The following is a 12,362-nucleotide window of genomic DNA, read 5'->3' on the forward strand; positions in this document are numbered from 1 at the left end:
TAACACACACTTTTTTTGCGAGACCGGTTGGTAACCTCCGTACTCGTACTCATCATACTAGAACTAAAACTAGATTCCATCGTACTAGCAACAGATACTGCGCTCTCATATAAACCACCAGAGTATTTTCCAAGAGGCATGAAATTTTCGTCGATGTCGCTACCATCTAAAAATTTCGAATGATCAAAAGTTTAAGGATTGGTAACAGCGACAACCTAACGCTCCAGTTGCCCATCCATGCCCACCCGGAAACCCGAGCTGGAAATTTGGTATCGGATTTGCTAATTGTTGCTGGAGATCTCTTTCGATTCGCTCGTAGTCGGTGCTGGACATTGGTTTACCTGCGTATTTCGTGGTGAGTACGTTGCTGCAAAAAGTAAGTAAGAAAAGATATACTGGATGAGGATGGTTTGAACCTGTGGTCTTCAGTATCGGGACTGGCCAATCCAGTTGCTAGTTCAAAGAGTAAGTGTAGTTGTCGGGGTGATAAGAAGAGCAACAGGGGCGCTGTGTCCATTTCGATGGATACTTTCGGGCCCTCCAAATCTTCGGTACGTTTGAGTCTCACGACAACCTGTTTGTTTTTATCATTAAAGTGGTCTTCATGAAAAAAGGCGTTGTATAAATTCACGTTTTTATATCTATAATTGACCCTTGGAATCAGTTTCTTCGGCTATAGTTACAATGCGACAACAATACCAGCGCAGCATGTTACGTAAAATAAAAACTGGCACTCGAGACCATGCGACGTTAAAAAATTGTAATGAAATTAGACGAGTTTAACAAGCAGCAGTAAGTGCAAAAAAAAAAACAATTTTGTTATCCCATACTGACGTTACTTTCTTGATTAGCTCAGTACCTGTAGTACCCATATGTGCAATCGCAGTTTGGTTTATTTGCAAGTCTAAATTAACACAAAATAACATCACCATGGAAGGGTTGAATTAATAAATCGAAAAAAAAACTTTTTTACAAAAGCGCTATAAGAATACCTCCACTTTCCCGCCGAATTGTCCAAACATGATGACATTTCGCTCATCGCTCGACCCATATTGGTCTTGATCCGTCCCTAATTTGAACGACGGCTTCACATCGTTTCCTTCGCTGGCACTCGACCTTTCAATAATGCTAGCGAAAGAATCCTCTTTATCGAAGCAGCTAGACTCCGACATCGCGGACTGGGAGACCGTTCGTGCCTTACTCGAAAACTCGACGGTCGATACGGTAATGCCCTCTAACCGTGTAGATCTTGCAGTGTACGACTGCTCTAGATACGCCTTTTTCTCGTCCTGCTTCGAAAGATCGGTGGCTTCTTCTTTCGGGGGGTCGCTGGATGACTCGTCCGCGTAAGTGATTCTAAAAACGACACACATTTTTTTACGCCAAAAAAAAAATCGCGAACTTACTCATCGATGTTGAAAACTAGCCCGACACCCATCGGACTACCTTTGGGAAGATGCTCCAACTGAAAGACTGTGTTTACGAATCTGACTTTGATGCGGCTCAGAACTAAAAATTGGATGTTAAATTTGTAACGGATTTGCGTTGGTGCGCGTATTACTTGAGTCGATGGTTTGGGCGAAGAGTTCTAAGCCCTCGTACGATTGGCCGCCAATGGGCGAACTTCCTAGAGTTTGTTTTGCGCATTCTTCTGCTAAATGCAACGAGCTGGTCATGGATGTCCACATGGATTCGAACATCGAAGTTGCTGCAAAATACGCTTAACAACATGGTCTTAACACTGATGATGAAGCGGTAGCATGGGTAGCTGTGAGTGATGCAGGGCGTGCAACACCTATGTAAGTGTAAAAATGAGCTGGATTTTATGTGCGGTTGATGACGCCACTCTTGGAAGATTTACAGGCAACTTTTTTTGTGAGAGTAAGTGACAACTGTACCTTGAAATTAACTTTAATTTGATCTATAATTACATTACCGTAGGGTTTTTCTATTGTTTATACTTTATCTGTTTGGTTTCCCATGTACGTATAACGGTAATTTTTAATGTAAGAATCTTTGTTTAATCTGCAATATGGGTTCAATAGACTGTCTAATAAAAATGTTCACCATGTATATGTAAAATATAAACATAGATGTGAAACAACAAGAAAGGAAAAATAGAAAACGACAAAAAATGGGCAAAGATAGAAGAAGCAAACAAATACTTCTTCAGAATGGGAAAATTAAACTATGCATGAAAATTGAGTTTAGTTTTTTAAATTCCAAGATTTTTAAAAGAGTACAATATGGTACAACGTGACCAACAAATACTGTTTGAATTAACAACAGAATGAACAATTTTGAAAAATTTTCTTGCGGTGCTGTTGCCGAACCTGATCCAAATATTTGGCGTTACGTCATTTTTAGGCACTTAAGAAATTAGATTATGACATTTTAATAACAATAATTGTTCGGGCCAATGGAGAAGCCCGCCGTGCAACTACGACGGAAGGGAGGGGGACACAACTACCCTCTTCCACTCAATTTGTAAATAGTTTAGTTCTGTACGAGTTAGGTTCGAGAAATAAACGGTAAAAGTACAGACGGGTTTTGTAGTTGCTCTGAACCACATTTAGTCCAGAGTGTCACCCATTGTGACCTACAAGTAACCAGGGCCATCCATTGTGGCTTACAAGTTGGTCACCCATTGTGACCTGGTCCTTCGAACCGACGACGCGATTCACCAGGTTGAATTGCATCACAAGAATAAACCACCATTTTTTGGGCCTACAACCGCCACACCATCAATAATCAATAACAAATTTTGACTTCAATTAGAAAATTTGTTCATACCAAATGAAACACTATTTGTTGATCATGCTGTAGGGTATAGTGGAAAGAAGTTACTTCCTTGACATATTTTGTAGTATAACGCCCATGTAATGGCAACTGCTTAGTATATAAATTGAACTGAAAAAATCGTTGTCCGCGTTAATTACTGCTCTAGATTTCGAAAGATGGATGTCGCTTCGTCGTGGCTTATAAAAAAACTACAATTTTAAATAGTGACAAGTTATCCTGTTATTAATCTTTGGGTAAAAAAATACGTTCCAGTTTTTTGAAAGAAAAGAAAAAAATAGTTTGCAGCAGGTTACATCATGGTTGGTGGATACATGTATTTTGTTGCAGTTCAAATAAATAAACTTTATATTACTTCTAATGATTGGCAGCACAAAGGTAATTTAATTACAATTTATTAATGGTTTACTGACATCTGTAGACGTTATGAGTAAGTTTCCCAATATATTTTAGAATCTTAATTACAGATATCATACCAGATTTGTTTTTGTCATTTCACTGAAGAGACTTTGTAAACCGTCAATCAATCCATTTGACGGGAAATCAATGGCGCTTAGTAGATTTGAAAGACTACATTTTCACTGTATTGCTCTATATGTATCATTATACTTGTCATATCAATATTCTAATGAATGATATTTATTTGATTATTAGAACACAAGTTACAATTTACTGCATTTATTAATAGAAAAACACCTTAGAAACGAACCTCTTACCAACGGCAATTATGTTTTCATATTGACTTTGGTGCTTTTAGTGAATTTCGTACAATCAGATTGGCAATCGTACATTGGCTAGACTGCTAAAAAGGTAATTTGACAATAATTTTTTTACAGAATTTGCTCCTTTTCAAATTTTAGATTCTTGACAAAATCCTTGCCTGCCGATGTACATTTAATGAGTGACGTAATCTTTTTAATTGGACTAAATTCGGCTGAAAAAACACTATGATCACACGTAATATGTTTCAGTAAAAACGTGTAATAATTTTCTTAATGGAGTTAATATTTTTCGTTTTTATGCACGAAATTGTGAAATTTACGCTGGTCTTGATGTACATGTTGTACATGGCTTTTTCACGCCTAGGTATAAAAACCAAGACCTACACTTCGTGTCGGTAAGTAGATATTTTATATTTGAAATTGAAAAGAAAATCGCTAAAAGACGACAGACAGATGGAAAATGAAGACCTACTTTTGTATTATTCACAATTTCAAACCCAACTAAAGTAAAATGTGTATATGCAAACATTTTAAAAATTATTAGTTTCCTTGACGTATTATCGACCAACACCAAGGTTGTGTGGAAGTATGCAGGTTAGGACACTTCATTCATTTTTTTTTCGTCAAAAAATCAAGCCATGGAAAACTCTGCAGCGTTATCTTTGCCACAGCACAATTAAAAAAATTTAATTACTAAGTTAATATTGACAAAAGTGTGATAAACAAGTGACATATTTTTTCTCTTTATCATTTTTTATCGATTACGATAATTATAAAGTGATATGTATAAAAAACAAATCAACTAGAAGTATAAATTAATATCTTGATATACCCATACCCACAAAAAATGTCGCAAATTTTTGCAATTCCACCCATAAAACCCAGCAACTCAATTTTGCGATTAAATTCGGCTAACACTCACTGGGAAGACGTTACTTTTATTCATTAAATGGGTATATTTTATTTGCTGGAGTCTACAAACTCAAACATTTCGCTAAATATAAACTTCCTTAAACTGGATAACGTTTGAACAAAATCGTGGGTACACAGATTATTTTCTCTTTTTTATAAGGTTAGTAATGTTATTGACCCCGTTCCACGAATTTAAACGTAATTTTTTTGGTACCATTCAACCTAACAACAAAATATCTATTCTTTTATTTCAATAACATTAAAAGTTACACCATGCGTTACGTTAAAAAAACTGGGTAATGACAAAAGTTGTTCGACACTATTTATTTCGCAAAATAAACCTTCGTTAAAAAAATCTAAAATGGATATTCGCTATATGGAAATTCTATTGTACTTTTTTTTTAACTTAGTCACCTAAAACGTTTAACCGGTTTTGTATGACTAGTCGAGAATGAGAAATCATCAAGCAAAGAAGAATTTAATCACTTTGTTATATTCTGTACATTTTGCAACTGTAAAATGTATGACATATGATGCAACATAGAAATGATAGTTGATGCTACAGATTTTTCATTTGAAAATGTTGTTGCCAGGACTATTACATTTTAGTACATTTTATTTCTTTACGCCAAAATCAGTGTTCTAACCTAAACTTTATATCAGAACACACTGAATTTATGTTTGGTTTTTGTGGAAAACCTATACAACACAAATAAGAAAGTTAATCCCGTTTTCCTTCCGTGTACCTAGTGAAGTCTTTATCTACGTCTCCTAACTTAGAAAATGAATAGGAATATGACAATGATTCTTTAACCGCAGCTGGTCACAGGACGGTAAGTATATTATTGACAAAATTAACAATATAAAGTAACGAGTAATATTTTGAAAGGACATAGACAAAGTTTTTATAAATGATTTCTTTTAAAAATGAATACAACCTAATCCATTAATAACTCGTTACTGAAGAGTGGAAAAAATACTCTTTCTTCAAATCGCAAATGTTCTTCGGTCCATTAAAAGATAACAAAAAGTTTTGCCAAAGGGAAATCAATACAATATATTTCAATGCAACATCTGTGGAGATCTGGTAACCTCAGAGGGTATGCACAGATGTTTTACAATACTCTGTTGTATTGCATGCCTGTGGAATAGTCGATTTACAGCTGACTGTCAATCAAGCCTAACAGGAAACCATGAACAAACAATTCATAAGCCCGGAAAGATAGCCTCCAACACATTCTGCCCCTTTATTCCATGAAACCATTCTTTCTTCCTTTACATATATGCAATTAAAAAAAAGTTGCGCCGAAAAATGAATTCGGGGGCTTATGGTATTTCTGATTAATATAGAGCAGCTTTACACCGATCTGCTCAAAAACTTCGTAAGTTCCTGCCACTATATCGTGTTGCGTGTCATCAAATAAAACATCGGTACAAAAGTTTTGCCAAAGATTCCATTTCTGCTGGGAGATGTTATATCGTATTGCTCTTGAACTAATATTTATATATCATTTTTTTTATTATTATCAGTTAGCATAACATCTAGTAAACTCAAAGTTTTACACCCGTACACGAATAGGGAATAACTACCTAAAAATACCAAATATCTATGCTGTAAAATTTGTCAAAGTTTCTAAGTTGACAGTTCTGCCTCAATGTGGCGCCATGCGGTGAACAATGGAACTAAGTAATTGCGCAGGCCGTCCATAAACCTTTATGCATAAGCAATCATTCAATGAAGGAAACAAAGCACAAACACATTTCGCAATCTGCTTTGTGATTCGCATGCAATTAATAATGTATGTATTTAGGAAGGTTGCATCCACTAACCAGATTCGTTTCGTTGTTTCGGTTGCATTGTGAGCCTCAAATTTGTGACTTCGATGAAGCTGGAGTCTGTGAGTAAGGAGGTCCATGGTACTGATATGAACAAGTTCTCGATGAAACCATCGACGAATTCCAAAGGCCAGTTTTGCTTCTCAGCTAGATCGTTTAGGGACTGTGAAAAAATAACAACGGTATAATAGCAAGAAAAAGCACTGCTTTCTACAATTGCGTCGTATTATGAAATATACGGCGACCTTGTTTATTATTAATTCGGTGGACTTGACATTACTGTTAATGTTAACCTTCAGAGGTGTCATGGTGCTATGAAGAATTTAGATTTTTGGGTGAATTGCATCATTTTATTATTTTCTTCCTGACATAAAAAAAACAAACAGCGCAAAAATAAAAACATTTGGAACGTGTATACATAGTTAGTCATTCTGATAAGCGGATACACAGCAGTGTTACGTCTATTAATGGTTCATTTTTAAATAAGCTGGTTGCCTCAAAATTGAATAGCAGTCTAAATCTTAGCCCTGTGTAAAAAATTAATAGTCTTTTTTGACGCTTTCTTTGTACGACACGCGAAGCTACGAGCAAGACTTGCAGCTGTCGCCTAATTTTCTTTAAGATAACAACAGCTTAAGTGTGTAACAGCTGCTTAAAATTATTACTTTCATATAAACACGGCTGTAGAATGTTCATAAGGACGATTAATTTTGTGCATACACTAATCATGATGAATATTCTCTGTAGACAAAATAAAACCAAAAATAAAAACAAAAAACAAAAACAAGACAAAATGGAAATAAAGACTACAACTATCATATTTTTAATAAACGAGTACATGCCTAGATCGATGATTTGTTTAAACGTTTTTTAATAGTTTGTTAAGAACTAGGGTTATCCTGATTACACTATTAAATGCAAATTAATCACCTGAAATTATGCATACTGCTCAGGTCTGAAGTATTTCTATGCTAAATAGGAGTTTACGTTCTCTTGTTAATTATACATTTGCTTGTTCTAAAATCCGATAATATGCAAGTTACCGTTTTTAGTTAAAAAAAAAAAAACACTTTATTTAACCATAATATTATCTTATCACAATAACAAACGACACGACGTCAAAGTCGGTAGCCTATTTTTCGCGACAGGCCTTGGTTACAAGCTTTCTAAACAAACCTAAAAAGAAAAAAAATCACTCCCCACGAAAAAGCTATAAAACAAGATCATAAAAATCTGGGAAACAAAATATTCTACACATTCAGTGGTTTTACAAATCAGGAAAACCCCTTAGATCTACGTGTCGTGTACAATGGAACAACGGAAATAACAGCGCTGTAAACATGTCACCACGTTGATGCTTCTAAGCTACTGTAAGATTACCATGGCAATAGAAAGCAAAAAGCACGCGTGCGCGAAATTCAACTTCCCGCACCCTTCTACGTGCGTGAAATTCATTAAAAAGGGTCATGACTGCAAAAAGTTCTTTTCAACGAGACTCAAATAAGGTAATTTACGAAAATTTGGAAATTATTTCAAACTCAAATTTAGTTGAAAATATTATAATACAATCCCTGTTGTAAATTTCACTTAATGTCTTCAAAAAAAGTTATCAAAATAGTCATGAAAGGGTAGTTTTATTTAAAATACGAAACATGATGTTGCTAAAGAGATTTTATTTTATACCTCTCTATTATCGAATTTATTTCCTACAAAATCCCGCGAAAATGAGCAATAAATACTCGGTTGTCGTTCCTTGCTGCACTGCCTGTTACTTAAGATGGGTCGATAACGACAAATCATGCCCCTGCTAAGAATTTTCTCGAACCTAGTATTGCTGTGTGAAAAGAACTCTCATATGACTGAGTAAAAAGTTTTTTTTTAATGGAACTTATCCTGGCTAAGAATTTTCAAATCTACTTAATTTAAGTGGGAGAGTGGCTTGTTACGTTAATCCATATAAGTACAGAATATGAACACAATTAGTTCGTCCCACATATTTCCAATCGCGTGGAACTGACGGCAGTGTGAAATAACAGTCGCAGAAATAAATTGTAAAAATTGAGTCCTAGAATTTAATCCGGGAATTACAAAAATGACAGGAACCCGTAGACTGAAGAAATTTTGCTTATCTTGAGATATTTTCTAACTTAAATGATAAATCTCCTTTTTTCGAACATGAAATTAGCTCGTCAAATGGAACCACGAGTAGTGACTGATACGTACTAGATAAAAATTCAGAAATGAAAAATTTTTTTATTCATAGAAAAAATAGACTCGCAGTTTTAATATTAACGCACCAATTTCAAAAAGTCATGACTAATAATAATTAATTATCACAATGATGTGCAATCGCTAGTGGCTCTCAACAATTCAAAGACAATTTATCACGAAATTAAAAAAAATGTTTTAAATGTTTTTGTTCAAACATGATTCGCATTTTATTAAAGAGGGTGCACAGAGAATGATACCATACCAAATATGTGGTAAAGGAAATCGACAAGTTATGACGAGGAGGCCGTTTATTCATTTGTGAAAGATATGTCTATGACAGTTGAAGCCAAATACCCTGTATTGCTTTAATAAACACAAATAGAAAATATGCTTTAAGAGTGCAAAAAACGGACGTCTTTAGAAATATGCAACATACCTTCCACTGTTATAAATAACTAAAAATAGCTTTCCATCGACATTGAAACAAACATATCGTATTACAAAAAAGGTAAAACCATTAGCATCACATAAATAAACCAACAAGTGATTCACAACGGTAGCACTATCAATAGACCGTAAATCTATGTAACTTAAAAAAAAAGTTTAAAATAAAACACATCTGCTTAAAGCAATTTTCACATTTGGAGAAAACTTCGTAAAAATAGGACTAGACGTATTCTGCATTTAGAACTTATAAATTTCGGTCTCTAAAAATAGAAAAACTAGCCACAGATACGTATTTCCTACTCGTACAGGGCAATCACAACTCCAACGAGATCCTCAAATTAACGAAAATTAAAGTTATGACAATGGTGTCGTTTCAAGGAATAAATAAATGAACGTAATCGAAGCATGAATGATTACCCCATTGTTTTGCTAGCATTGAATAGCGATTTATGGTAAAATTCACCATTTCTGTTCGGAACGGGGCATTTTATGAGCATCAAGAAAACAAAATTAATCTGAGGACATTTACATTGTACACCGAGGTGAACATCCCACAGGCTCATCCTTCAAGGTCGGGAACAGGTAGATTTTATGGCCACAAAAGGGGGTTCTGTGGAAATGACTAAAAGGAATCCTCGCGTCCCAGAACTCTCGAAAAACCCAACGATCGAACGATCTCCCAAGCCAATCAGTTTTAAAAAAACTCATGTTAGTTTATGATAGTGAAGTGGTAAGTGGAAACTTTGGCTGAGTATTTATTGGCCTGTGATAATCAGTACGTTACACAAATCGCCTCACCCCACAACAAAGGAAACACACTAAAATAAAAAAAATAATAGTATTCACAGAATTTTGCGAAAAATAGATAAACTATTTCTAGCTAAGATCAATAAAATGTATTGATTTTAAAGGTCGTGTACAAATAATTATAAAAACACAACAATGCAAACAGTGTTACATCTCGAAACACATTTTCTAACAAATAGGTGTATTTATTTAACAATTTTTTGCTACGACATATTTAATTTTTTGTAGGGGATAAATAAACAAATTTTAAAGGTGGTGAGTCGTTTTTAAATTAATCAATAATAGTTATTTGAGATATATGGCCAGAAAACTTATTTTCCCGAATATGAATAATATTGTGGAGCCAAAACACTAGTTGAGGCGGAGAACGCGAGTACTCGCAAACACATTTTATGGCCGAGTGGTTTTTTGCGGGCGACATGTATTTAAATTTGTTTAAAACATACCGCGTGTTTGAAAAAAAAGTCCAGGCCTGTAGCTGTATCATTTTTACGAGTGTGATACGTCAAATAAACGATTTTAAACAGGGTTGGCCTGGTTTAAATCGCGATTTACATCAAGGGACTGTTTAAAAAATTATTGATTTAAATCATTCTTGTATTTTCTTTTCACATTACGAAAATAATGCATATTACGGCCTTTTTTAAATGCCGTTTAAATCAAAATAAGGTAAGTAAATTAATGTAACTTTAAAAAATAATGTTTAAAATAAAACACATCTCCCTAAAGCAATTTTTAACATTTGAAGAAAAATTCGTAAAAATAGGACTAGACGTATTCTGCATTTAGAACTTAATAAATTTCGGTCTCTAAAAATAGGAAAACACCGAAATGTTGTTCCTGTTCATATAGTACAATCAAAACTACTCCAACCATACCAAATGTAACGAAAATTAAACTCATGACAACATTGTCGTTTCAAGAAACAATACAAGTGAACGTATCTAGGCATGAACGATTCACCCATTGTTTTCCTAGCATTGCATAGCAATGATTTATTGTAAAATTTGCCATTTCGGTTCCATACGAGGCACTTTACGAGCACCAGGTAAACACAACTTATCTCGGGACGACAATCTTATTGTACACCGAGGTGAACGTCCCACAGGCCACAGGCTCATCCGTCAAGGTCGGGACCAGGTAGTTTTTATGGCCACAAAAGGGGGTTCTGTAGAAATTTCTAAACAAACCCCTTGATCATAGAACTCGCGAACAAGCACAAAATTTCCCAAACCGATCAATTTTAAACAAAGTCGTGTTAGTTTAAATGATAATGAGGTGATAACTGGCAACTTTGTCTGCGTATTATTAGCCTGTGACGGCAGTACGTTACACAAATCGCCTTTCCCCATGACAACAAAGGAAACATGAAAGCCCCAACGAGACGTATTACAAAATTTTAGCAATCTTTTGCAAGAGGTGATTGTTGTTATGGCGCATGTTTGGTCTTCCGCATAAACACTTAATTTGAAAGCTCGATTTAAGTGGAAAAACAACGACGCATTAGCTTTTGGAGTGGGCATTTTGACGGACACAAGTGCGTAGAACACGCGTGAAAGCCCCACGACGAGTGTCAACTTGCGTGCTGGGAAAACAGCCCCCTTACCTGCACATCCAGGCGGATCTCCCTTAGGAAACAAGTGCCGTTGAGTAAGTCCACTGAAAGCTGACTGGGGTCTAGTTTTCGCTCGAAGTATTGGCCCATGTACCTCTGGAGGAGATATATGTAGCACTTTTTCTTCACTGGTTCTGGTATAATGTTCTGATACCAAGGCATTGTGCCCCTTACACGTTACAACACGAAATATTTACATATACCTTTGTTTTGATGCCCATCAGCACACCACACGACGACGTGCTTGTAGCATCTGACAGCTAAACAGCTGTTTCCGGCCATGCGCAGACATGGATTGCCAAGGACGCAGGTATACTGGGTGTCGTAGTAGGGGAATGGTTATGTATCGTTAGGTTGACATAATGGTTGGATTATTGTAATTTCGACATTTTGACAATTTTGACTTCGGTGCTTTTTTTAAGACAGGTGTTTTTGAAGTGTCAATTTCGCTGAAATTTAAGTGGCAGGCAACCAGTAATACACGATTGAAATAACAGAAAGTAGTTAGTTTTTGGTTATTTACACTGGTCTTGAATAAAATCAAGTCATTTAAACGTTAAAATAAATTATAAAAAAACTTTCAAATTTCATTAAACTATAAAAATGTTCAAAATAATGACGTAGATCCAAAAATTGGCAGCATATTTTGGTTCATTCACATGCTAATACTTTAAAATTAAAGAAAACATAAAAGAGTAACGCTACAGACTGAAATTTTTGTACGAACTCCTTGAATTTCCAAACGTAGAACTTCAGAACATGGAAAATATACGCAATCGCTGAATCGTTTCCTTTTCGCCCAATTAGTCGATTCTGCATATCGCAAGTACCTACGTCAAGACGTTTAGAATTGTCAAAACAAATCGAAATATACTTAGAACTCATAAATTGCAATAGAAATTTGTCTTCTAACTAATATATTCGAATTTGTACAACGTTTGTTACCCTATAACACCGGAAATTGTACAGATTAGGATTATTTGTATAAATGATACCAATGCGGTTGGCAAAAC

General features: G+C 35.1%; 1 protein-coding gene across 2 annotated transcripts in view; it reads right to left on the minus strand.

Annotated features, from left to right (window-relative positions):
* The window catches only part of Atg2 (Autophagy-related 2), a 32,247-nt gene extending 20,511 nt beyond the window's left edge, over positions 1 to 11,736 (minus strand). Inside the window, exons 1-8 of one of the 2 annotated variants that reach the window (XM_064063229.1) lie at positions 11,341 to 11,736; positions 6,264 to 6,432; positions 1,562 to 1,708; positions 1,407 to 1,509; positions 993 to 1,356; positions 417 to 574; positions 216 to 367; positions 11 to 166 (exon numbers count right to left, since the gene is read on the minus strand). In XM_064063229.1, the coding sequence (XP_063919299.1) occupies positions 11 to 166; positions 216 to 367; positions 417 to 574; positions 993 to 1,356; positions 1,407 to 1,509; positions 1,562 to 1,708; positions 6,264 to 6,432; positions 11,341 to 11,511 (1,420 nt within the window). In that variant the 5' untranslated portion in view covers positions 11,512 to 11,736. The remainder of the gene's footprint in view (positions 1 to 10; positions 167 to 215; positions 368 to 416; positions 575 to 992; positions 1,357 to 1,406; positions 1,510 to 1,561; positions 1,709 to 6,263; positions 6,433 to 11,340) is intronic. The other variant, XM_064063228.1, reaches the window with a different exon arrangement.
* Positions 11,737 to 12,362: the final 626 nt, after the last annotated feature.

This window comes from Zophobas morio, unplaced genomic scaffold (assembly GCF_036711695.1).
Source record: "Zophobas morio isolate AGI-343-1 ecotype UQ-CSIRO unplaced genomic scaffold, CSIRO_AGI_Zmor_V1 ptg000023l, whole genome shotgun sequence".
Classification (NCBI taxonomy): Eukaryota; Metazoa; Arthropoda; class Insecta; order Coleoptera; family Tenebrionidae; genus Zophobas; species Zophobas morio.